Source organism: Drosophila willistoni, assembly GCF_018902025.1.
Source record: "Drosophila willistoni isolate 14030-0811.24 chromosome XR unlocalized genomic scaffold, UCI_dwil_1.1 Seg105, whole genome shotgun sequence".
Classification (NCBI taxonomy): Eukaryota; Metazoa; Arthropoda; class Insecta; order Diptera; family Drosophilidae; genus Drosophila; species Drosophila willistoni.
Window position 1 is genome coordinate 3,120,037 of NW_025814054.1, and position 27,974 is coordinate 3,148,010.

At 39.2% G+C, this 27,974-nt stretch overlaps 1 protein-coding gene across 5 annotated transcripts in view; it reads left to right on the plus strand.

Annotated features, from left to right (window-relative positions):
• Positions 1–27,974, plus strand: part of LOC6646085 (RNA-binding protein Musashi homolog Rbp6) — a 200,971-nt gene that overhangs the window by 77,303 nt on the left and 95,694 nt on the right. For all 5 annotated transcript variants that reach the window (XM_023177880.2, XM_023177883.2, XM_023177884.2 and 2 more), the window contains exons 4-5: positions 10,557–10,641; positions 14,493–14,534. In XM_023177880.2, the coding sequence (XP_023033648.1) occupies positions 10,557–10,641; positions 14,493–14,534 (127 nt within the window). The remainder of the gene's footprint in view (positions 1–10,556; positions 10,642–14,492; positions 14,535–27,974) is intronic.

Genomic DNA, 27,974 nt, shown 5'->3' on the forward strand with positions numbered 1-27,974 from the left:
ATAAAGTATATATATTCTTGATCAGCATCAGTAGCCGAGTCGATCTAGCCATATCAATTCGTCCGTCTGTATGAGCACGTAGATCTCGGAGATTATAAGAGCTAGAGACACCAAATTTGATATTTAATCTCGTGTAGTATGTACAGCTATCAAGTTTGTTTCAAATTTTTGCCACGCCCCCCTACCGCCCCTGCAAATCAAATAAAATTCGATTTTCTTAAACACTATACTTACTAGAGACACCAAATTTGGTATGTATATTTGCTTAGTAAATGCGCACATTTTGTTTGTGTAAAGATTTTCCCACGCCCCTTTCCGCCCCCATAATTTGAAAAAATTCGATTGTACAATCAAATTTGGCACACTTAAATTTAATACTAATATCCAGCACAATACCATTAATTTGATCAAAATCGAGCTAAAAATAGCCAAGTTATGCATATAAACGTTTTTCCATAAGGCCGGAGTTGGCCGTTGGCCGTTGGCTGGTGGGGGCGCTAGGGTGCTTTTATGCTTTTGTGAGCGAGAACAGAATTTTTGAAAAATACGTAAATTCATTTGTTATAAATTTGAAATATTTGTTTTACTGGTGTATGGTATACCTAAGTCGGCGAGACGACTTACTTACTTCATTTAATTATTTCGTTGGAACTAATTGAGTTAAGTAATGAGTTTAAAGATGGTGCTTAATAGCTTATCACTCTTAGAATTAAAATTCTTTTTTTGGTAGAAAACTTTTGGCATTTTACTTTAGCTTACAAAATTTATTCCTTGTTGATCTAGTCTTTTATCTCTATAAGTTTTCAAGTAACAATCAGCTAAAATAGCTTTTATTTAGCTGTTATAATTATTATGTTAGCCTTAAATTAGTGTGACCATACTGAACATATCTCAAATTGCATACCTATCGAAAATCTATTTGCAGCCCTGACTCCACAGCCAAATAAACTAATAGTCACTGTCAGTTCTTTTCTTGGCCAGCTTTGTCTATCAACCTGAAGAAGAAATTTATTCATTTAATTTAGGAAGCAAATCGCGTAAGGCTAACCATTTGTTAAGTGTCGAATGACAACGTTGATATTCTAGTTTCCAAATCTGCACGGAACATTTTGATATATAAACTGAATTGAAAAACTTTTTATTACTAGCTGTTAGCTGGTTGTTTGGTCGGTGGCTTCACGGTGAATTGCGGAAGTAAAGTAAGTAAGTACAAGACATAGCAACTAACTAACTATTATTGTTCCCATACTGGGTAAGGACTTGCGACACTTGGAGTCAAGGCTGTAAAATGGAAATGAACATTACAAATTGTCTGTTCGCGATGCAAATGCGATGGCGAGATGATGATGCGAGAGAGAGGTTGGCGAGGGGCGGGAGGTTGGAGTGAAATGAAAAGAAATGCAAGACAGCCGCAAGCCATGCCCTCAACCTTAAGTTAAGTGGGCGGGAGACAAAGACTGTGAACTGTAAAGGCAGTAAAAGTAGCTAAGAAAAAAAGAGAAGAAGAACAAAAAAAAAAAAAAAAGACGAAAGAAAACTTTCAATCCACAGCTAAAGCTAAAGCTATAGTAATAGTTAGGGAAGAGTACGAAGACGAAGAGGAGGAGGAGAGACGGGTGAAGTGACGAAGGGTGCGGCGGCTTGGGGTGCGATGCGTTTGCCAAACGCATATTTAAATGACTTTTTCGTGTAAAAATTCAACAACAAAACAAAAGCGCCCCAAAACAATTGCAGAGAAGGAATGCAACTTGCGAGGGACAGAGACTGAGACAGAGAGAGAGAGAGAGAGAGAGAGAGAGAGAGAGAGTGAGAGAGAGAGAGGGAGAGAAAGGCTGTTGGGGGATATATACACTGTTTTTTTTTTTTTTTTTGCTTTCCATCTTGGGCACTTCTAAGCTTCAAGTCAACGTCAATCCCCGCACTAACAAGCACTGCAACACAAAATGGAAGACCGACCATACCAGACCAGCCCAGACCAGCAGTAGGACTAGGACGAGAAGGATGCTAGGATGCTGAGCCGCCTTTGTGCGGCTTTTGGCCCATGTTTTGTTTTGTTTTCTTCACCCCCCACCCACTCAGACTCTATCTCTCTCTCTCTCTCTTTCTGTTTGGCTGTCGTGTGAAGTGGGGCCGCGTGCATGAAACTTTTACAAGTGGCTTCCTGCCCAGCTTTTGCCTTGGCTGCTGCTGTTGCTGCCTCGCACTTTATAAGCCTACCTCCCGCTGAAGGGGTGGAGAAGCGGGGAAGCGGGGAAGCGGTTGTTGTTGGGAATGGCGGGGTCTCACGCCCTCGCCCACGCCCATTTTGCACGTTTTTATGCCTTTTGTCTTTGTTTCGTTTTTTTATGTGTGTGTGTGTGTGTGTGTGTGTGTGTGAATGTTGGTTTTTTTTTCTTCTCGAAAAAATGCATCCTTGAACACGCACACTTAACTGGGCCTGCGTGAGTGGCAACTGCTCCATCTTTTACCCCTCATCCACCGCCTTCGCCACCTCTTGCCCTCACTTTTCACACTCACTGTGTTGAGGCTACTCAAGTCTCCTTGGCATGGAGACATTTTTGAAGACGACCAACGTACCGACCAAGCGACGAACAGAAAGGCAGACGGACCAACCAACCGACCGACCGACCGACCACCTCGAGTTGTGCTGGTTTGGTGTGTGCGTGCCCTTGCGTTGATGTGTCCCGCCGCCACCACCGCCCTGTCTTCCGCAGCACCATTCATTTTTGCCTATCTATGTTTATGCGGGTCGTTGGTAATTTTATTAATCCAGCATATAAAAAAAAAAAAAAAATATATAGAAAAAAAATGAAAGAAAAGCCAGGAAAAGGGGTTGGTCTTGGGCCTGCTTTGACTTGGTCTTGTTCTTGTTCTTGTTCTTGCTTATGCCTTCTGCCTGCTGCTGCTTGTTCTTCGTCTTCGTCGACAATGTCGTCGTCTTTTTTTGGCTAAATATTTAAATGGCCTGGCCATTATGAAAATTTATCGATTTAGTGACAGTTTAAGGACACACATTATGGTTGCCCATTTGTTATGTTTTTATGGGCTTTGAGCTGCTGCTAATGTCAAATTCTGTTTTTTTTTCTTTCGTTCGGTAGAGACATTAAAGAGAGCAAGAAAGAGAGACAAGAGGCGGCTTGGTGGTATGGGGGGGGGGTTAGGTGGCAGGTGAATGTCATTTAGTTGTTGAAAAGGTAACTTTATTTTATAATTCATTTTATTATTATTATGTAAAAGTAAAGGCAATTACCAAAGAGAAGAGGCAACAGGAGAGGCGAAAAGATCGTAAAAAAATGAATCGCCACACACATAGGCACACACACACATACACAAAATTCGTCTTCCGCTCTTGTTGTTGATTTTTTTTAACGTTTTTTTTTTTCTTTTGCTTCTTTTATAACAAATACAAACATAAAATAAGCATAAAAACCGCGCAAGTCGCATGAAATAATCAACAGTAACAAAAGCAGCAGCAGCCGGAGATGAAGTGGGCGGGGTAGTATGGTGGGGATGAGGGACAGGGACAGGGACAGGAAACAGGAGGCTGCACACGAGTTGACAGCAGGCAAGTGGGTGTGTGTGTGTGTGTGACATCTCAACCAGCAATGGAGCATGATGATGGGCTTCTGCTTCTGCCACTCCTGGTGATGCTGCCTGCTGCTGTCCTAATGGTCTTGGCTCCTGTGACTGACTGATGTTTGCCCCGAAACAGTAACAGAACGGCGCCATAATTAATGATGAAAAATTGCCATACACCAGCAGCAACAACAGCGACAACAACAACAAAAACAACACAAGGATACATTGGACACTCACACATACACAAGCAAACACACACTCAAACTGAAACATGGACAGGACACAAAACATATGCAGGCCAAAACACAGGCCAATGGCAATGGCAAATGGGAGGAAAAAAGAAATTGTATAAAGCCATTTGGTTTGGTCATTCGCTCACTCTTTCTGTTTCTCGCCCTCTCTCACTCTCTGTGCAACATGAAAAGGGCAAAGCTTGAGCGCGGCATTTTGATAAAAATATGCGTCGCACTTGCTGAGAAAGGGAAGAGGAGTGGGGACAGCGGTCTCTCTGGTAGTGAGTGAAAGATCAGGCAGCAGAGTGAACCCCGAGTCATCAGTCCTTGGGCTTTTGACAATTGAAGTGGTCAATATGGTGGGAAAATGTGGCACACTAAAAAGCATCTGGCTTTGAGTACCGCCAAGCGATTAAATTGAGTTAATTATGACCGTTGCCCACCCATCACCTTCGTCGTCGTCGTCCCCTCTTCCCCACCCCCTTCTTTGCACCACCCTCACACTACCCTTTGAACCAGCGGTGGCCTCTATCACACACTTTTACTGCAATTTCTGCCCGAGTGAGTGATAAAAACAAGTAAAAGACCAAAAGAGGACAAAGGGGGGAATGAGGGGTGTGGCCATAAATTATTACAAGGCTATAAATTACACAAAAGATTAAAAAACAAAAAAAAAAAACAAGCAGAAAGTAAACTCCACCAAAAAAAAAAAATACATAATAATAAACCACAAGTAGACACACTTATTAACAAAACTGTGTGTGCTGTGTGTGTGTGTGTGTGTGTGTGTGTGTGTGTGTGTGTGTGTGTGTGTGTGTGTGTGCGTGGCAATCAATGTGTAAAGAAGTAAATTAAAAATTTGCAAGTGTGAAAAGCTTCTTAAATATATAATGTGCGGTTAATCAAGCTAATTTATTTGCACCATCTCTTCCCCTAAATAAACTAACAGTAAAGTCTGCTATAAAGAAAACCCGCATAAAAGAAAACACCTAGAGAGAGAGAGAGAGAGAGAGAGAGAGAGAGAGAGAGAGACTACAAAGGATATTTCATTCTCTTCATATAATGCAAAAGTTCCTCAAGAAACTTCTCAAATATCATTTGGCGATTAGATTCGTTTGATAATTTTATGACATACACATACGTGAATATATATTTCTGGGATACATCTATCGCATTATCTTTCGGGAATATACAATCTACAAGGTTTCGATCATTTCATTGCATCTCAAATGCGGAAATTTATATGTAGTTAAAAAAAAACTAGAAACCAAATTTTGCTTGGTAAACTTTTTGTTGGTCATTTTGTTATTTCTTAACTTATAAATTCCAAATTGCTATTAACAACAAATCCTTACCCTTAAAAATAAAAGAAAATTCTTCTTTTTTTATTGACTATTATGCCTTTTAACCATATAAAAACAAATCAAAGCAATATAAAATGCCATGATTTTAAGGGTTAACTTAAAAATCGTGAAACTATTTATTGTCTCTATCACATCGAATTAGGCCTCGATGATGTTGAAAACTTTTAGCTTTCCCACACTTTCATATTTACGATTTTTAATAGCTTAGAAAAATAAAATAAAAATAAAATAAACAAATATGCAACAACTCATTAGGAAAATAGACATGTACATAACATCTAACCCAATAGTCAATTATATTTTGATTTAATTTGTATATTTATAGGTATTGAAAATTTTCTCGATTTGTCATTGTCGAACTTCGTTTAGTTTTCATTTGTCAATTTTTATTGTAAAGATTTTTTTTGTAAAGTAAAATATTTGCATGCAAATTTGATTGAAAACTTGTTCAAATAACTCAAATTGCTCTAATGGTCTGCAGGCAGATAGGAAAGGATGTGACAGAGAATTGAAAGAGTTTGAGCCTCGATAGGGTTTCGTTGGTGTAATTTTCAAATATTCATTTATTATTGCTTTCTTCAGTTTTAAAACGAAAATTGCTTAAGCAATATTCTTGCCATAGAAGGAACTATCATATGGCTTTTCTCTATTCATTTCATTTCATTTCAATCTCGATGTAATCTTTGACCCTCCTTCCCAGTCCCACAACCGACCACTTTAGCTTCCATTCAGTATCCACCTGAATGCGCCACCACCCAATCTTGGTTGGTTTTTGCCTTAATTTCATGGCATTTTGCTTACAAAATGAGTTCAGTTTAGTTCAGTTCATAGCCCGGTTGTTGCCTTAAGCAAGAATATCATTTCCCATGGCTTGGACATATGTTGTAGAGTTTTCTTAATATTGTTAGCTGCCTTCCAGCTATGAGTACTACATGCATACCTATATATATATATATATATGTGTGTGCATGTGTGTGTGTGTGTGTGTGTGTGTGTGTGTGTGTGTGTGTGTGTGTGTGTTGGCATTACAAATTCTACTCTCGGAAAGCCTTTTGTTGGTAGTCTCTTCCCCATCCTTCCAAAGTATTTCAACTTACAGCATCACCGTGAGGAGCCCTCTCCAGAGTTGAGTGAGAGAGAGTAAGGGGTAAAAGGGGAGAGTTAGTGGAGTTATCGCAACACCTTGAAGTGAACTTTGACCGTTTGGTAACTCATTTAGTTAGATTATTTACGGTAATCCAAGACGCAAGCCACAAGCCAACCGCCAACTTAACTGCAGACACATTCAACCCAATCCAAAAGCAGGCAACAAACTACTTGCCCCCCAGCTACTTTTTCTTCTTATGCTACTACTACTACTACTACTACTACTACTACTGTTGTTGTTGTTGCTGCTGCTGCTACTTCTTCTTCTTCTTCTTGTTGGTAAACTCTATCTAACTATGAGTATCTACGGGCTAAATACATACATGCAAGTTGTTTTGCTAAATTGTGCGTAAGCTTTCCCCATTCTCGGCAATGCCATCAGCAAAAATCATGGACGTAGTTAAAGATTTTCAGCAAGGTATCGACAAAAATCAAGCCTACAATTGCATATTCAAATGTCCATCTCTATCGCAGCACGACTTTATCATGCTAAATCTATATGATAAACATCTTTTGAGATAGTGCAATGCTTGTAAAGTGGTTACAAAATAAATAAATAAATGTCATTGGGAAAAACATGTTAATAGCTGTCGGATGGTTTGGCTCTCTCTCTCTCCCATCCCCCCCCTTTCATCCAGTGCCATATCTATGGTGAACATGTTAGAACATTGGTTCTTGGGGGTCTTTTTGGTGAAAGTTTCACCAAGCTCTGCATGCCAATTCAAATAACACTTTTATTTTGCTTTTAGATACTCTGCTGTAGTAGCAGCAGCGTCGTCGTCGTCGTCGTCGTCGACGGCTCTTCTTGTTTCTCTACAACATGTTTTCACAACGTGTCTGTGTGCGTTACTTGATTGCCTCATACCCATACACACACACACACACACACACACATGTAGATACACTCACCTGGCGGCACCCTTCTGCATCTGGGCAGCTGGAGCAGCAACATCCTTGGCTGTCTTGTGTGTGCGTGTGCTCATTAGCATTCTGAAACGGCTTTATAAAATTCAACAACCAACCAACACACACACACACACACACATGGACAATGAGAGAGAGAGAGAGTGAAAGAGGGAGGAGTGAAGAGAAAAGCTGCATATATAGCCCCTTAAACCTTAGCTTGCCTCCCAATTCAACTCTCCCATCTCTTCGCTCTCTTGCTGGTCCATCTCTTTCGTCTTGAAGTTGTCGTCCTTCCGCTTTTGGTCCCGGCCTTCTTGTCTGCCTGCCTGCATTGGTATCTGCTGCTAGTGACCGGCCTTGTTGTTGTTTTTATGTTTGGTGCTTTTGTTTTTTTTTTTTTTTGTGTGTGTCCCCCTCTCGTCTTTTGTCTCTCACACATTTGTTGTTGCTGTTATCCTGTCGCTCCTTGCCTTCGAGTTGCATAAATTGAATCTGAATTTGTGAGTAAATTGCACACAGGAGACACATTATTTTTGAATTTTGCCTTTGAAATTTGTGGCTTTTCACTTTGACTCTCAACCCCCCCCCCCCCCCCCCCCCCTCTGTCTTTGCTCCTCCGCCTCCCTTTACATAGCAATTGCAACAATCTCTGACCCACTTGAAGTTACTTTTCACCCATTTCTTTTACCCCTCATTGTCTCTCTGTCTCCAGCTCTCTCTCTCTCTCTATATTTCGTATATAAGGATCAACCATTTAAATCAATATTAATAGGTAGGCAGGCCTCTTGTTTTTTTTTTTTTTGCTTTCATACAGGCAAATTGCACATTGCACAAATTGCTGCTGCTGTCTCTGCTCGCCCCGCTCCTCCTTTGACGTTCTTAACCTCCGTTTGCTGTTGCTGTTCCTCGTCTATAAATACAATAAAATGTTTATTTAATATGTGTGCCAGGCTGTGCCAGCTGTAGAAGTATCCATCCTAGAGATATATACACACATATCTACCCACTATAAACCCACAACGATTTCTCATGCCCCCTCTCGCTCTCTCTCTCTCACTCTCTTTCAATGGTGGGGGCGGAGTTACGTTGCAGAGGGTCACACAAACCTTTTTCCATATGCAAATTGTTTTTATAAATTTGCAACAAGCAATTGCTCGACTGCCGCTGCTGTTGCTGCTGGAACTCGTTGTTGTTGTTTGTATAGAAAATTTGTTTAGAGAATATGTAGACGATCGGATTACCTGTCAAATGGACTGGTTAAGGCCCATAAAAGTATGCTATGAAATATATATATATATATACAAAACAATTTAAAGGACAAAGTACACACAAACATGGGGAGAGGGGAGAATGCAAATTGTTTCCAAATTGAAAGTACATTTTCGTCTTAAGTTTACCAAATTAAAATACATTACAATATTAATTGTCAGTTTAACTATTTAGAAAATTAATTTCCTTAATGCAATTACAATTTATAATATTTGTTTTATCGATGCTATCTCTTTGGACTTGTTTTAAAACCATTTAGCTTGTAAGGTTTATACAAAAAAGTTTCAAGTTAATAACTGTTATAAAATCCAAAGTATATACATAAGTGCCAGTTCTTAGGTAACAAACGTTGTCTCTGTTCTCTTAAGGGGTCTCTTTGCTTTGGTGATCTTTAAAACAACGCTAAAGAAGGTTCTGATTAGATAAATTATAAATTAAAGTTTTTTATTGTAAGTTTTTTACATTAATAACTCAATAAATCTTTCGAAACCTGACAAATAAATGTTTGAGATCGATTGACAAATGACTGAATGATCCTTGTAGAGTTAAAGGTTTGTCAAAGACAAGTTCTTGATATAGCCTTAAATAATTTATTTCACGCTTTCATTAGATAGATTCTTAAAATCAATTTCAAGTTTTAGTTTTATGTTTTTTCCGATGTCTGAGGTCCTTCGTTATAGTTCTCGTATTTACCGATTCTTTTTATCATATCACTGGATTTCATTTTAAGTCCGAACATATTGGATGTGCTTAGCCACAGATGCTGAAGCCCCATCGTCGGGTTGACCATTTGGCTTGAGTTGGTTTGCTCTCTTGGGTTTTTTTTGCTTTCTGCTTTTATAGTTAGGAGAAGTTGGAATCAAAACCGTAACAATTGCCCACAATTGCAATAGAATCGTCGTTAATTACTCTCCCCTACCTTGGGTACTTGCCCCTCCTCTATTCTTTCCGACCAGTCTTTGGTCTCTATGCTGTCTCTTTGGGCTTGTGGTTCTCTTGTGTTGAGGAGAGGCCATGGCAATGGTGGGAATGATGGGACTTGGTTTGTTTCAGCTTAAAAGAGCAAGACAAATACCAAGCATGTGTCTTCCCCCCTAACCATCAGCCACCACCCCCTTTACTCTAGCAGGCTGCTCTTGTTGCCGGTGTTTGAGAATGAAGAAGAAACAGTTGGGAGTCAGAGAGAAACCAACGAACGAACGCCTGGCGCATCGTTAAGCGTTGCTGCCAAGTGGCAAAACTCAAATAAACATAAACGTGCATACACACAAATACACACACACACACACACACACACACACACACGTTGAGAAAAAGTAAAGAAAAAGAGGAGTATGGGGAATGGGCGGGTAACCAGCCACTGCCAAAATCTCTGAGCTGCTGCTGGTTGGTTTTGTTGTCTTTTGCTCTACACTGTCTGCCTGCCGCTTTGCCTGGGCATGGGAGACTCATTAAAATGCAGTGCGAGATAATAAGCATTTTAATTAAATATTTAACAAGAATAAGTTTATCACAACACGAGCCAGAGTGTGAGAAAGAGACAGCGAGAGAGACAGAGAGGAAGAGAGTAAGCCAGAGATGCCGAGAGAATGGGTGAATGTAATGGCTTGTAAGCGTCTGCCGCAGCGACGGCGGCGGCTTCGAACAGTTCGAAAAAGGGGCAAATGGGAATGAGTACTATCTCGCTTTTTCTCTCTATCTCCGACTTTCTTTCACTCTTTGGCAATATTTTGATGTAATTTGAGCGCCTAATTGGCGCACGTGCTAAACTGACGATGGCAGCGAGCAGTGAGCCTCCATCTTCATCTCCAACTCCTTTAGCGAACTCCTTCTCAGGTCTCAGTTTCAGTTACAGTTTCCTACAGTTTACCTTCCTACAACCATCATTCCTTGCTCCTCCCTCTATTACCTCTATCCACTTGCCAGTTGCCACTTTCTACTTCGTCGTTGCTTGGCAAATATTTGTTGACTTTGTTTGCTTACTCTTCTCTTCTTCATCACCATCACCATCACCACCATCATCATCTTCTTCTTTCTCTCTTTCTCTTTATACTTGCAGAGGCTTCGGCTTTGTCACATTCAGCGATCCAAATAGCGTAGATAAGGTACTCACCCAAGGCACACACGAGCTGGATGGCAAAAAGGTAAATGTTAATACCCCCGAAAAAAAAAAAAAACTGAAAAAAAAAATACTTTCTACTCATAAGTGTTCACCTCTTTCTCTCCCTTTTTTTTTTTTTTTTGGCTCGTTACTGTTGTTGTTGTCGCTACTTTTTGGCGTTTCGTTTTCCCATTTTTTTTGTTGTTGCATTTTTTTTGCCGACTGCCAAACAAAAAACTTTACCAACTATGCAAAATATTTGCGCAAAGCAGCGACCAGCTTTAGCATCATCCAACATCCAACATAAATTGCCTCTATTGACAGCAATTAGAAAGTCAAAGCATAACACATACAAAAACCAAAAAAAAAAAAATGGCATTAAAAAAAAGAAATGAAAGGAAAACAAGTAAAATACGAAGGAAAAACCATGGGAAAAACGATGCAAACTACAACAACGACAACAGCAGCAGCAGCAGCAGCAGTAGCCGTGGAAAAGAGAAAATCATAAAAAATCGTACAAATTTGTGAAAGCCAAACAATTTTTAATTACGTGATGAACACATCAAATGGAGTTTTTACATCCAACAACAAATACATTGAAAATGGATATGTGTGTGTGTGTGTGTGTGTATGTGTGGGTGTTTGTGTGTGTTATACTCCCTTTTTCCAGTTACAGGGTATTTCAAATATGCTATGGAATATGGAGAATTTCCATCAGTTTAGGTTTTTACCACTTTTATCACCAGAATTATCCAAAGCGCCATCTACTGGTCAGTTAATGACATAAAAGCATATAAATTTTTGCCGATAATCCCTCCACAATTCTAATAATCAGCAGTTCTGTTTTAATTTCCGAATCGTTCTGGAATTGGAAATTGAATACTTCTGCGCTCACAATGCAAAGGAAATCCTTTCCAATCCATACTTTTCCATGGCCATATGACTAGAATAGACAAGTTAATAATTAAAATTTAAATACCGAATGCAATTATAATTTAAAAATTAAAACATATGTGTACAAGGTAAAGAAAAAGTACAAATTTTTGTACCGTTGTGTAGTGCATGATGTACATTATTCTTAAAGGTCACCGAAACTCAAACTTTGTGTCCTGTTGTGTAGTATATCTTGAATTTAATTATTCATAGTGTTCGCTTGCAAATGGAAAAAAAGGATAAATTTAATAAATTAAAGGGTATTTTGGGAAAAGGTTTAATTTAATTCTTTTTTTTTCTTTCGTTACGTTTTGTTTTGGTTTGAATTTTTGTTACATTTTTTGACATTAGTATTCAAAAGCTTTTATCTGGCCATTTGGCATTTTGGTCATTCACCAGTTACATATTGATGGAATCAGCTTTGATTAGCTACAGTGAAAACTGGCTAAGCCGCCATCAAATGTGGGAATATATTACGCATTAGCCAAATTAACTGAAGCTTTGCTGTGTGTGTTCTTCGGTGTATCTGGTTTGTTTTATTCGTCAGTCATTCAGTTAGTTTGTCTGTTTGTCTGTTTGTCCGTGTGTCCATTTGGTCATGCTTTTTATGACTGGCAAACTGTAAATAAAATGCGCAGTCGGCATTTATGTATGTGCAGAATGCATTTATTCGTATATCTATATAAATGTATATACATACATTTATCCTATCTATATACCCTTCCTCTTGGCTTTGCTCTATCCCCCTTCCATCTTTTCCCTACCACCGCCTTACATCGTTACGTCTCTCGTGCCTGTTGTGCCTTTTCATGGATTTTCATGTTTCCGTTTGGCTGCGCACATCCAAACGAAACAAATTCATTTCATTTCGTTACGGTTTTTCGGCCTGATGTATTTTTTTGAAAAAGCCAAAAACCGTTGACGTTAACGTTGACTTCGACGTTGACTTTGGCGTTGCCGTCGACGTTTGCCACTCAGCGCTGATTAGTTTTAATTTTAATCTAAAAATCAATTTCCCGCCTGGCGGTTTCTGTTGCTGTTGCCGTTGCCGTTGCCACATTTGCTCTTGTTTTTCGTTTTTCATTTTTCTGCACACAGGAAATCAACACGGCAAACATCAACCATGAACTGGCTAAACTTTTCTATGGCATACACAATATAGAAATATATACATATGTATATCCTTCTGATACACGAGGGTCATTCAATATGTAATAATTTGAATTGCCATCGGCTTTATGTGGCCTTCGTCCCTTTGATTTCATAAACACTTCCGTATTATAGCTTAAGCTAAGCTGGTCCACTAGACCTATCCAATATTTGTCTAGACAAAGCTAATGCCAAAAGGTGGATTAATCTTCTTTCACGAAATGCCTTAGGAAAATGGATTAATATTGTTTACACCATAAGCTGATAAAAGAAGAACTACCGCTAACTGAAATGAGAGAAAGGATGTAAGAACTTGTCTGATTTTGGTTTTAAGAATATTGCAGTACAACTAAACGATCCATAAAGGTTTAAGTTTGAAAGTTGGGAGAATCCTAGGAGTTCAATTAGTTTTGTGTTGATCAGAAAGTGAAACGTTATGTTTGCACTTTAGACGATTAAGAACAAATCACAGGAACTGCTTCTGAACTGGACTGAATCGTATCCGTATTCGAATTCTAAATGGATCTTGCCATGCTCTAAGATAGGTGACAATGACTGTGACAACTGCCGAAAGAACTCCATTGTAAAGTCTGGTCTAGCATGCTTATAATCTGCCATCATCATTGTGGATTATTCCCAAACACTTTATCTATTCCTCAACTTTCTGTAAACAGTTGTCAGTTTATTGTCTCTTTTCCAAAATGAAACACCCTTAAGTGCGATATATGAAGGGATTTTGTAACTTCACTTTGAATGCATGTGTTCTGCTCCATTTCAATAGTTATTTGACTCCATCAAGGGAGTTTTGGCTGCAAAGAATTGGGCAGTTTTACTGATTTAATTACCGGTTAGTTCATTGCTTTGTTTGAAATCTTTGATAGACCCTCGTAGATACCTGCATATGTGTGTATGAGTGTGCCTATGTCCTGTGACAATTTTTGCGGTTATTATTATTATTGGTTTAGGATTTCAATTTTTTTTTTCTGTATTTTCTTCTCTGTTTTTGGCAGGAGCTTAAGGAATAAAATCTTTTTCAGAGATTTCCTCTAGCCGCCCATCATTTTTTTTCCTACCGCTCCTCACTCTCTTTGAGGTTTTACCGTTAGCTGTCAAGTCCTGCTGCTGTCTCCTAGCCCCAAAAAGCCAACGCCGCAAAAGATGGACTAGAATCAGAGGAGGGGTATAAGTGTGAGAGAGAAAAATGAGTAGCTAACGCTTAAAATTGAATTTTTATGATTTTTAATTATTTTTAATGACGCTGCTTATTGGGTAAAGCGTAGAGCAAGAAGCAGACGAAGATGAAGAGAAGCAGACGAAGAAGCAGGAGGAAGAGACTCTTGCTCTTCCCTCCTTTCATTCGCTTTTCACTCATCTACTTCAGCATCTCTGCTCTTCCCCCCATCCCTCCACTGGCCGAGCAATTTGTTATGCGTTAATTCGTGCGTGCTCAGCTTCAAGTTGGTAGTCACCTCTCACATGCCCCTCCGCTCATCGCTTCGCCCCTCTACCCCCACTGGGGCAATTTCGTTTAATGTGCAATGCAGGGCTTATGCAAGATTTATGCTTCGGCTATTAATATGAAGAGTTGTGCCACAATAAGTGCGTGTGTGTGTGTGTGTGTATCTCTGTGTGTATGTGTGTGTGTGTGTGTGCGAAATGTACTTTTCATTTAAATGTCATTAAGCATACGATTTTCCCATTTTTGGCATTTTCATACTATCATTCTATCTCTCTCATTCTCTTTCTCTTTTTATCTAGCTGTCTGTTTCTCACTCGTTCTATCTCACTTTTCTTTCGTTTTTCTCTCTGCAGGTCGATCCAAAAGTAGCTTTTCCGCGACGAGCACATCCCAAGGTAAGTACCCGAAAAAAGAAAAAAAAAACAGAAAATATCAAAATGAAACTGAAATTGTGGTGGGCTCAGCTCACCGGGGTCTAAGTGAGTCTGGGTCCTGGTTTTCGTTCTGGTCCTGGCGTAAAGGATGTGTCATAAGTAGCAGTAAATGGCAGATGAAATTAAAAACGGAAGACTACAACAACAACAACAACAACAACAACAAGCATGGGGAAAGGGGCCAAAAAGAAAAAAAAAAAAACGCAACCAAGATAACTTTGCGGCTGACAGGCTATGGCGGGCGTCCTTTCCCTCATTCACCCCCATCTTCTCCTTAAAGTGATGATGACAACAAAATTTCGCCAAAACGAAAAGCAACTGTATATATGGGTGTGTGTGTGTATTATGGGTGTCTCTCTCTCTCTCTCTCTCTCTCTGTTTGTGTATGTGTGTGTGTGTGTCCCGGAGCAGGGAAGTGAGTGGTGAGCTGCCAAGCTGTGGACCTACTACCGTTACCCATTGCTGCCATTGCGGCTGTCTCCTGCCACCTATTGCCACTTGCCGCAGTACCTTCAAAATGCCACACGCACATTTTCTTTCTCTGCAACACGACGACCAGTTAGACAGGCATTACAAATAGGCCTGGCGCTGCTCTTTGAGCACAGGCGGTTTATTCCTCTCTCTCTCTCTCCCACACTCTGACTCAAACACTCTACCAAACTTAAGACTTATATGGCTAAGGGAGTCGACATGGAGTCGATCAGGGTATTGAAAAGAAAACTAAAATTGTCCATTCGAAATTCCATTTTAAAAGAATTTGACTTAAATAGTTTGAGTTTGATAAGCTAGGCGCTTGAGTCTGCTCCTTGAAGGACATGGATGATGACTTCAAAGCGATTGGCTGCCTTTTTAGCTTCCTTTTCTGTATTCTTTTAAATTTTTCTTTTCAAAAAGTTCCAAGTTAGAAATATGGGCGAAATGAAACTTTTGCAATGATTAGTGGTAGAATAAATAGACCCAAATCCAACAAATTTAAATGCTTCTTATATTGTCCTATTTTTTCAACATCGATCAAGCAATTATCGATATATAGAACTGGCAATTGTCCACATTTCTAGACATCTCGATAAAAAAAAAATGTAGAAACATCATTCTTATCACTGCAAATCCTAAAAATACTTAAAATCATAACAATTTCAATGAAATTTCTTGTTTTAATTGTAGATTTGAAAATATTAAATACTACAAAAAATACATTTATCTTAATAATATAAACTTTAGTTTTTTAAACAAGGATCGTTATACATTTATCGTGGATCGTGTTTATATTTATTTTTATGTGTGTAACTCGATTAGACTTAGAAAAATAGCTATCAAAGACGTCTCTATAGTTTTCATTAATTAATAATAATAGATATCAATTGATAATTTGCCTTGTTCTGTATAAGAGAACTTTTTGAAAAATCTAATTTGTACCTAATATTTAAATATCTAAATCTTAACTCAAGGTATTATCAAATTCCATAAACTTTTTTGTTTGTGTATTCTGCCGCATTGAGTAGATGACGACGACTACGACGAAGACGGCGACAAACCGCAAAGCACAACCATAATACGCACGCAAAACGACTTACACACATATACACAAGAGGAGCTATATAGCAAAAGTCTCCTTTCTTCCTTCAAAATGAAAGAAAAAAAAAAACACACACACACAAACACAAAAAATAAAACGCGCAAGAAAAAAACTCTTCCTCGTCTCTTTTGGGCTTGGAGCTACGCGTGCTTATCAACACGCAGCTGATTTCCGTTGCTATTTCAGAGGCGCGTGCCTCTACCCGGCCCACCTCCACCTTCAAAACCCACCCACCCACCCACCGCCCTTTCCACCATACTGCGTCTCTCTCTCATCAACTTCCTCCTACTAAGGCTGCTCCTGCTCCTCCTCGCGTTGGCTGGCAGCACCCAACAATTATTTACGTAATGTTATTATTATAATATTTTTTTAAACGCATTCTCACTGGATTTGCGTTTGCCACATTGCCTCCCCTCTCGCACCCCTTGCGTGTATGTGTGTGTGTGTTTGTGGGAAGGAGCGAAGGAAGTGAAACTCTCGGACTAGCAGCATTTGCCAGTGGCTTTGTGTTGTTGCTGCTGCTTCTGCTACGCGGAATATCCTCTCTCGCATATTAAAAGGCGTTTAAAAACATAAATCCAACGTCTAACGGCTGCTTATGAAAATTACGAGAGAGAAGCAAAAAAAAAAAAAATGAATGACAGTGGGAAAAGAAATGGCGCAAGGAAGCAACGGAAGGGATGTGACGCAAAACAGCAAAAAAAAAAATGAAAACAGAAAGAAAAGCGAAAAACGGGAAGCGGCTTGTGCTTGGGCTACTGGTTGGTGGTAGTAAATGGCAACCCAAAGGAGTCGAACGAAAGGAGAACACACACACACACACACACCGAAAAGGCGCAGAAAAAAAAATTGCAAGCGACATCAAAAGCAGAGGACAATTTCTCGCACCGTTTGGCCAAAAGCCGAAGGCAAGAGAAAGGGAGAATAGAGTAAATGGTGGAACAGCAGAAGTAGATAAAGGAGATGGAGGTAGTAGCTGTAGCAGCAGCAGCCGAACGACTGCCCACAAAATGTGGCCCAAAAATGCTTGCGGTTGCAGCGAAAGTTAAGAGTTTTCACACAAAAAAAAAAAAAAACACAAAAAATAAGTTAAGGAGAATGGGGGGGACACATAATGAAATGAAGCATACTAAATGATGCTGCTAAGTTTTAAGAGGAGAACGAGATACACACACACACACACTCACACACAAACAGAGAGACATAATGAAATGCGAAGGAAAGGAAAAAATGATGATATTTTTCGACCATAAAATGCAGATGAGCCGACTAAGCAGAAAATAGTTGGAGGAACCAAAGAGAAATGGGCCAGGCCGAAAAGTAGGCCTCGATGATGGTACCATCAACCCTCGAATGGTGGCAGCTACACATGTTGCAAGCCCACCTAAGCCATCTCTCCCCTCACCAGCCCAGTTAATTTCTTTGCTCTTCCCCTGACTATGAATACGAAATGTAGCTATATTTGTGTTTGGTCAAGCCAAAGGGCGATGGGGGGCGGGCGGGATGGGGTGGAGAGTAGGTGATACTGTGGGATGTATGACTTTTTGGACGACAGGACGACAGAAAACGTTGGCGCTTTTAATGTGCAAAAATTTTGTATAAGCCATAAAAATGCAGGCGAATAAGTGAAATGGATTCTATGGTGGACTCAGCTACTGCCTGGCCCATATAAGTATGCTATAAAAAAGTGAACAACTGCAAACTAAACGGGGAATCTCTTTCAACTGCGCGACTTCTGTTACAACCACCCACCCACATTCACACACACACACACACACACACACACACACACACACACACACACATACAAACCCAGCTTGAACTTGGCTAGGATTTATGAGTGTTTATGTAGCTGTTCGTAACAAAAGAAAATCATTTTGGGAATTCCACTACTACTGCTGCGCTGCTCCAAATGGAAAACTAAAACTATTTTCAAGTACCAGCAGCAGCATCAGACGGAAGAGAAGAGAACTAAATTTGTAAAGTGTCACAAAAGTCTTTAATATCAAATTGAAATATGACAATATACATACATATATGTCAAGCATGTATATGTATGCTTAGGGTGTCCCTACCAGTGTTTTTTTTTTTTTTTTGGTCCCTCATTGATTAAAATTGAATTGGAAAATTTTTAGGGGTGGGTGACAAAATTGGTGTCAAAACGATCAACCACCATATAATGAAAGACTAACGTCTTTAGATATGACAACCCCTTTTTTTTTTTCTTTGGAGAACTATGAAACATTTTTGAAAGTTGTAAAGCCTCGCGACTTGACATAAATTCAAATAATTATATATGGCATAGGAAACGGTAAAATTACTGAAAATGAAAGCATTTAATGCAAAAATATTTAATTGTGTTAGATTGAAATATGATATGTTGCCTAGAATTGCAAATCAAATGATTTGCTTATCGTTAAGTTCTACATGAAATCTCTTAAATTATATATCATGCCTATCTAAAGGATAATTCACATAGATAGTTAATATTTTACAAACTCAACAATTGTTATTCATCGAAACAAATTCAACATTTAAACAAATATTTGCCAAAGATTAAATTTCATTATTTACATATAAACAAGTTTTTTGAGTACTAAACGGATTTTCTGTGATGTCATTTCGGTTGACAAACCGGTTTACCGTTTCGCTCAAATAACTGACTTCATGTTTTTCATAATTTTTGTAAAAAGCATAAGCACTTAGAGTCGTCATATCGTATCAATTGACTCACATATGACAGGGGAACCTCATTCAATGACTGACTGTCTGGGAAGGTTTATAGCTTCATTTTCCATTAAATTAACACGCTCAACGCCCTGGGCTCCCCGTCCCGTGCGTTGTTTCCTGCTATCCCGGCAGACACTTACACATTTTGCTGCTGCTGCTGCTGTTGGAGGAAAACTTTTCTAATTTAAACCGGCAGTTTCAGTCAATTGCCACAGCTTACCGCTTTTCGACATGAGTTTTACTTTTTTTTTTACAGTTTTTTTTTACTCTGGTTTTTTTTTTTTTTGCTTTTTTACTACCTTTTTGGAGTATTTCAACACCGACACAAAGAAGAACAAAAATTTCCAATACATTAAAAGTTGTGTGAATACATACACTTTGGCAGAATCCATTACAACAGACAGACAGACGGGGCGGACGGGACGACGGACGGACGGACGGACGGTTGGGCGGGCGGACGGATGGTGGGGACATGCAGACGAACAGACTGACAGACAGACAGACTTGAAAGCCAAGCCATAAATCTAATAAATACGTGTAGTTCTCACTCTCTTACCCTGCCTCCCCCCCAATGCCCTTTTAGTTTTCACTGTGTGCAATAACTTGTAAAATATGTAATCAATCAAGATGAAACAGTCGTCGTAGGAAAACGGCAGCCAAACTATGTCGGAAGTATGCGTCTGACTGCAGTTGAGAAGAGAAGAAGAAGGAAGAAGAAGAAGGAAGAAGCCAGTGGGTTGGCGGTGGGCGTTGGGTGGGTCGATTAATTCAACTTTTCAACATTGCCAGACAATGGGACTTGAGCAATACAAAGAACGAATGACTGCGTCGACAGTGGCAGTGGCAGCGGCATCGGCATTGGCATCGGCATGTGAAAAAAGTCAAAAGTTGAAAGTGCAATTTTGTCGTTATTATTTTACATTTACAACAAAAGGCAAAAGGAGAAGCAGTAGCAGGAGCAACCAAACCAAAAAAGTGAAAAGTTACTCAACTATTTCATGCGGCGGCGGCATGCTGCATGTGTGTGTGAGTGTGTGTGTGTGTCTCCTCTTACTCACTATCTCTTTGTCTTTCTCTCTTTCTCTTTCTGTAATTGTCAGTTAGTTGGCACTGTCAGTCCGAATGTTGAAATTAATTTATTTCAATTGAAGTTGAACTTTTGTGGCGTTATTACTTTGCAAAACTTGCCCCGGCTACGCATAATAAAACGTTAGGAGCAGCTACCAGCAACCAGCAACCAGCAGCCGTACAAAAGTCACCAGGTGCAGAGAGCCCCCTCAAAAAGCCACCACCCTTCATATTCTCTTTCCTCTGCCCACTTCACTCTCCTCCCTTTATTGCCCATTTTTCATACATATTTATTTTAGCTTGGGCGAAAATAATCAAATTGCAAAATTGCAAGTGTTGCCAGCACCAGGAGAAAGCAACGGACGTCAACTAAAAGTAGTAGTAGTGGTAATAGTAGTCGTAGTCGTAGTCGGTCGTCATCATCATCGTCATCTTTGTTTCGATCTTCGTCCTCTCCGCTTCAAAACAAGTCACTCCCTTCTCACTCTGTCTTTGTGAGTGTGTTTTTATTTGATTCGTTTGCCAATATTCGTTGTCTGTTTTCCCTATTTTAAAAGAGTCTCTTAGGGATGCGGAGCAACTGATGAGGGGGTTTTTGGTGGCAGGTTCTCTGGCAGGTGTCGTTGACGGGCTGCCCTGATAATTTGTTGTGCGAGATTTTCTTCATTTTTTTTATGCTTTCTACACACACACAGACAAACACTTTGTCGATGTTGGTGCCCAACATTTGCAAATGGCAGCCGTGAACGCTTCATTGATAGTTATTTGATATGCATATATATGTATATATAGAGTATTATATACGATATTGTATATTGAAATTGTTAAAGGGAACATAAAAGGGAAAAAGAAGAGCAGTAACTTTAGTGAATACAATAAAGTGTTTTGTTATTATTTGCAACTGCACAGAATGAAATGAAATCCGTAAATTTTATATTGTTTTTACCATACATTTTGACTAAACAAATGTTGTTTCCATTGAATATTTGGTATTTGGGCCTAAATATAAGTTATAAGAGTCGTATTCAAGTTGTTACTTTAGCTCATGGCAATTCTATATACTCTAAGTTGAATAAGATTAAATTGAGTAAAGTTCTGTCATTTCAATTACCATTTTGTTTGACTTTTGCTAAACAAGACTTAAATACTTGATTTAAATACTTGTTCTTTAACCAACTCAAATAGAGACTTTCAGTCGAAATTTAAGTTAACAAAAGTTACTTTGCAAGCAAAACCTGAAAGCCTTTTTAGTTTTGTTAAAGTCTAGAATTTAGTATTGAATTCTTAGGATTTTAAATGTCAAGTTAAAACGCCTCAATAGTCGAAGATATGCAAATGCCAGGGATAAAGAATGTGGAACTTGATAACAAAATGCTATCACCTAAACCAAATCAACACTTTTCCGATAAAGATATTTAGTATTGAAATGTTAGGAATTTAAATGTGTTTTGAAGAGAAAAAAAGTCAGTAAACAAAGACACTGATAGATGATTATAAATAATTTTAAAATTATCTATGAAATTTCAATAAGTTTTTAAATAATTCTCTTATTCTGGCAACTAGTCTGATGAGCAAAGTAAACGGCAGATCATTATTTAACCCATCAAAAGATTTCCAATTCTAAGATGGCAAAGTTGTTTATCTCGACAGAGCAATCTCACCCATTGTTGTGGGCAAACACAAAAGACCGACCCGAATATAGAAAGCCAGCCACATTGTTCCTTTGTGCTGACAGTGTTGGTCAACGAATTAAATGTAATTGGTATTAGTTAATCGACATTTTCGAGGTAAATTGCTCAATTCATGGTTAGAAGAACTTTTGCATAACATTTTTTTGGCGTAGGGAGAGAGAGTGAGAGAGAGATGAAGGGAGGGGATGGAGGGAGGGGAGGGCACATACAAAGAAGAATCTGTTTAAATCGAATTTTGAAAATTTTCTATGCTCCCCTCATGGAGCATTTTGTTGTTGTCTTCTTCATTTTCTAACCACAATTACTGCAGAAAATTCCTTTTAAGTAATAAACAGAAATTGTAATTACTTTTACGCCTTCTTCATGGCCCTCGTCTTTGCCTTTGCCATTGCCATTGCCATTGCGTTTGTGTTTGCCTTTGCTTCATATCCTCAAGTATGTAGTAGAATGCAAATTGTAGTTTGATTTTCTGTTTTCTTTTTGTTCCAAGTGTTTGGTTCGTGTTCGTGTTATTGTTGTTGTTGTTGTTGTTGGTTGTTGGTTTTGCGTAAGCTTTTTAAACTGAAATCAAAAATCAAAATCCGTACACACAGAGCTACACAGAATGTTAAATCCGCAAATAATTGACAAAGTTTAGGCATAAACGTGGCTCTGTCTCTGTGAATTGTTGTGGAACACACATTGAAAGCGTGGAGGAGGAGGAGGAGGAGTGGAAGGCGTATGGTGTAGGAGGATATGTGTGTGTGTGCTGGGGCCAACTTCAAAATATGTTGGCCACAAATGGCAAAAGTTTGACAGGTAAACGGAATTTTCGGCAGAATATCTATGTGTATGTGCTGTGATGATGGTATATTCCCGGGAAGGGAGAAACAGGTAGAGAGAGGTGTGGCTAAGGCAATGGAAATCGAGTATTTTTGGGGGTAGCATATGTAGCTACTATAAGTATATATATATATATATATATAAACACATAGATATATAGAAATGGGTAGGAGAAGTTAAAATAGCTTTAAAGTCAATACATTGTCTATGCTAGTTCACTATTTGCTTTCGGCTCAGTTCGGTTCGGTTCGGTTCGGTTAGGTTTTTTGGCGGCCATTTATGTTTAATGAGATACTTTTTAACAGCCTCATAAATGGCTATGATAACCACTTAATGTCGGAGCCGGAGACCGGAGCTAGAGCACTGAGCCGAAGCCGGAGCCGTTGCTGGTTTGCTGGTTGCTGTCGTCGACGCTATCGCCTAAAAGCGTGAGACTGTGCCTGTGCCTCTGCCTCTGCCTTTGCTTTTGCCTTTGCCAGAGACGACCGAGCCAGATCCAGAGCCAAAAAACAATTTACATATTAAACTTGCCCGCGACGATGAAAAAGCCATAGCCACAGAGTTGCCTCACAGCCTGTTATCCTTGCACACATCCTCTTTCCATCTCTTTTCATTCACTCTCACTCTCTCCCACACCAACACACACACACCAACACACACACTTTGGCTCTTCTCACCCAGCGCGTGCGAAATATGCTCGCCTGCGGCGCATTCACTTTAATTTGATTAAATTTTGAACATTTTCACGTAAAAAGTTGCTCCTTTGGCAAACGCTTCGACTACAGCTCGCTGGCTTTAGTTCCAGTTCGAGTTTGAGGCTGTTGCTGTTGCTGTTGCTGTTGCACATCCACAACTTGATGCTCATCTGCGCCTGGATGGATGGATGGATGGATAGATGGGCCATCAGTTCAGCTCAGCTGTTGTCTGTGTGTTAAATAGTTAAAAAAATACCCTAGAACAATTTCATTTTTTAACAATCGAGCATGTCGAATCATTTCCACAGGTTCTTGAGCGCAAAAAAGTATGCTACGATAAGTTGACACACAAATATATACGCTAAATCCATTGAAATGTTTATTTACTTCACTTTTCAATTAGTTTGCACAAAGTTAAATGGCCATAAAGGGTTAAATTATAGAATATATCTAGATAACTTTATAAAGCATTTGTAAAAAATTGCTTACTATGATTTTAATTGCAAATATCCTATATATACATACAATGGAAATTACACACACACATTTGAGTTTGCAACATTATATGTATTAACTTCAATACATAAAAAAACGAAAAAACCAAAAAGAACCAATCTATTGGTCATTGGAAAAGTAAAAAATGTAAATCTACCATTGCTTAGTTTTCAAATAAAATAGTAAATAAATTATAAATTCCCTTTGCTTATTTAAAAAAAACTCCACGACTCAGTTCAATAGCTAAGGAAATTATCTCACTCGCGGCTAAAGAGTTTTGTAGTGTGTAGAAGAAAAATAAATTTCGATCTAAAAGGATATTTTTGAGGTGTCTTCAAAATGTCTTTGCTAACTTTATAGGTTTCAATTCCTTTAATGTCAATTTATCACGAGAAGCCGAGGGGTATTTAAGATTCGTCGAACTGAATTTAGTTTTTCCTGTTGTTTTTTTTTTTTTTGTTTCTTGTTGTTGCTTTCGGTTTTATATTTTCTCTTTTATTTTTGCATAGCTGTTGTTGCAGTTGTTATTGTTGTATTTTATAATAAATAGTTGTTTAAACTTTTGCCCATTCGCCTGCTTTCGTTTGCCACCAATGTGGTTGGCTCTTGTTGCAGTTGCTCTGTTGCTCTGTCCGGCACTTCAACTATTTTTTATATGCAATCTGCTGTTGCTGCTGCTTTCACTGACTCTCTCTCTCTCTCTCTCTCCGACTCGGACTTTGCCTCTGCTTCAGATGTTGTGCTGTTGTTGTTGTTGTTGTTGTTGGTTATTTTCACCATTTCCTTCTTTTCTTTTGCCGCACATAGTTATGGCCACGATTTTGGCTTTTTGGGTTATGTGCACACTGAGATTTAACTTGGCCTGATTCCTTGCCATCATTTCCTTTTGTTTCTGGCCATCTTTCTCACAATCTCTTGCATGCCATCTCCCTCTCTTTCTTTGGGTGCTTAGTAAAGAAAAACTTCAAATTAATTTACCATTAAATCAAAGATGCTAAAAAATAAAGTGTAAGCAACTAAGAATTATAGGGGCCATTATTTTCTGATATATGTATGTATCTAGTCCTTGCCACGATTTGGTGTTGTTGCTGCTGTTTATCGCAGGACAATAATTAGTAACCCAATATGCGAAAAGGAAGCGGGGCGTAGCATTTGTAACTGGAAGCTTGTAAAATTGGTTAATTAGAGTTTGGAGTTAACCCATATTTCCAATACCATGGCTTCAACAGTTGGCAAATCGAACTTGATCCCCTTACCTCTGTATATATTACGCTCCTCTCTCTCTCTCTCTCTCTCTCTCGTACTCTTTCTTTCTTTCGCTGTCTGCCTGCCTGTCTCTTTCTCGCTTTTGCTGGGGCTGTAACCAAGTAAATTGCTTATGAAATTGACATAGAAGCCGCTGCTACCCCATCTCCCATTGCTGACTTTTGCCCTGCTGCTATTCCTGATGTCTGCCGGAAATGGAAACAGCGGTAATGATGAGGCAACAAACCCACATACACAGACACACACACACACACTCCCACAGACACAACATACGGCAAGGCAGAGTGAGAGAGATGAAGACGCACCCACATAATTGGCAAATCACACACATTGATTTCAACGTGTGCTGCTGTTGCTGTCATTGCTGTCGCTGGGTTCAATCGTTCATTTCGCGACATCGCCCCATTCCCCTCTCTGTGCCGCCTCCAAAAACCTAAACCCCTCCCCCCCCCTACGACAATTCCATCTCCCTGCAATAGCGCATACATACCACATCCGACATCCGCCTAAACAACCAGAGACGATGACGCCGATGCCGACGTTAACGCCGACGCCGACGACGCTGACGACAACGACAACGATGAGAGAGACCCAAAATGCTGACAGAAAATATGGCGCATAATTTAAAAGGCAATGATACCCAAAGAGGCTCAACCCCGTGCCATCCGCTACCAACCTACCTTCCTATCAGCCGCCACTCACTCCGCACAAGAGGTGAACGTAAAAAGAAGTAGAAGAAGAGATACATCTGACTACACTCTAAGAAAAAAACACTCGAATAAAACTTTACTGAAACTCCAAGAAGAGGGGGCTAATTTCCAAATGTCCTTTAAGGCAAACAACTTGAAACATATTGCACTTACCTACGATCTGAGATATATTTATGTAGATAAACATTGAAACATTCCCACAACTATGTTTAGGAATACAAGTTAAGAAATGGTCGATCAATGGCAAAATATTAATGAAAAATCTTTGATTAACTTGAATTATGCGAGGTACACATCTTTGTCATCTCTCGTCTAATGTATTTAAATTGAAATAAGTTTGGGAAATGTGCACAAAATTGAGGCTAAATAAGCATTTAAGGCAATTACAGTTAAAGAATTTGCTTCTTCTCCCTGTGTGGGTATGTAGGTGTATCAGAGAATTGTATGAGCGTGTGTGTGTTTTTTTCGGCATGGGGGTGTGGCTTCAGTGTGTGTGTGAGTGTCATATAGGGCATCATTAATAACATTGAAACATAGCAGGAGCAGCAGCAGTAGCAGCAGGCCCTTAGCAAAAGAGACAACATCATTTTCCTAACACTCTTCTATCCTTGGGTTCTTATTTTTCTTCGTTCCCATCTTTCAATTTTCATTGTTTGGCATTTCCTCATTTTTATTTTTTTTTCTGTTCTCTTCTACCTTTTTTTTTTTCTTTTTTGCTTGCTTAACTTGAAATGGCAGCTGCAGAGGCTGGCGGCAAGCAGCGGCAGCGTCAGCCTTCATCTTAAATAATTAGGCAAACTTTGTGTCTGTCTCGTACATGTAGGAGAGGAAGAAAAAAAAAAAAAAACAGAAAAGAAAACAGAAGGGAAAATCGCTTCATTGCTGTAATTTATATTATTCACTTGTCATTAACAGCAAAATTTAATCGCACAGCAGGCAAACAGCAATAGCAGCAGCAGCAGCACGGGAACGAGGTGGCGATGCCCTGGGGGAAGGAGCAGCGGGAGAGCAACATTTAAAGCGTGAAAATATATTAATTTATGAGCTTTTGGGCAATGAAAATTAAATGGCAGATAATGAGATAATATGAAATTGATATGACAGTTTTTGCAACCATCAACAACACAGTAGAAAAAGAATGTGTGAGAAAGCGAGAGAGAGGGAGAGAGAGAGAGAGCGAGACAGACAGACATTGGGTCATAAATGTTTCTGATTCTACTTTAACTCATTCATCAGGAAAAACAGCTCCCAGGCCCCTGGCCAAAACTCGATATGCCAATCCTTCTCAAACTCAAGCTCCATAAACCACTGCCCAAAATCCAGTGGTCGTTGTCATTTAAGTGTATCTCAGATAAGTAAGGGTAATACTCCAACTGAGATGGGGGGGAATGTTACGGTATGGTGGCAGGGGAAGGGCAAGACAAGAAAAGAGGTGGGTAAGACGAACTGGGGGAAAGGGCAAAAGCAAATCCGCTTGGCCGTAATCTGCACTTGCCTGGCGCGTATCTTAATAAACTATTAAATCAAACGCAAGCTTCAATGCACGCAAGCAGCAACTACACACACACACACACACACACACACACGCGTTCAAACCCACATATGTATTGTAAATAAATAAATGAGTTATATATTCACATTTATACTATATATAAATATACACACACACACACACACACAGACCAAGGAATTGGGCCCTCATACGTTGTTTTTCCCGCCTTTTCCTCCCCCCCCCCCCCCCCCCCCCCCCCCCACCCACATACATATGTATGTATATATAACCACTTGAACACGAAGAAAAATCTATGATAGGACCCATAGATAGATTTATGAAAAGTAGAAGGAAAGAGGCCATGTGGATGGAAGCAAACTAATACAGTCAGATGCGTAGTATGTATATAACAGGGCGGCTTATTAATATTAAAATGCAGAGCAAAAAGAGAGATTCGCGTCGGCCATTTATTTCGCAATACTAACTAACGCATTTTAGCCCATGCCAACTCCAAAGAGTAGCTTAATTTATGATGGCCAATCGGTAGGGAATGGAAGGGAATAACTATCATCTAAACGCACTCGCACTCTGTAGCTGCAGAACTGCATTAGGGTAATGTTGTTCCCCTTTGGTCTTTCATTTCATCAGGATAATTGAAACTATTTTCAGTGTGACGTGCAGTTGGAATATAATTGAAAGAAATCAAATCAAATTTAACTCAATTATATCAATAAAAATTTGATGAGGTTTCGCTTATTTGTAATTCAAACTGCGTTTATTCATGTCCTCGATGAATGAAAATCAAAAATAGCAATCATTTTCGAACAGAAAATCAATTTATATCCCCATTTGAACC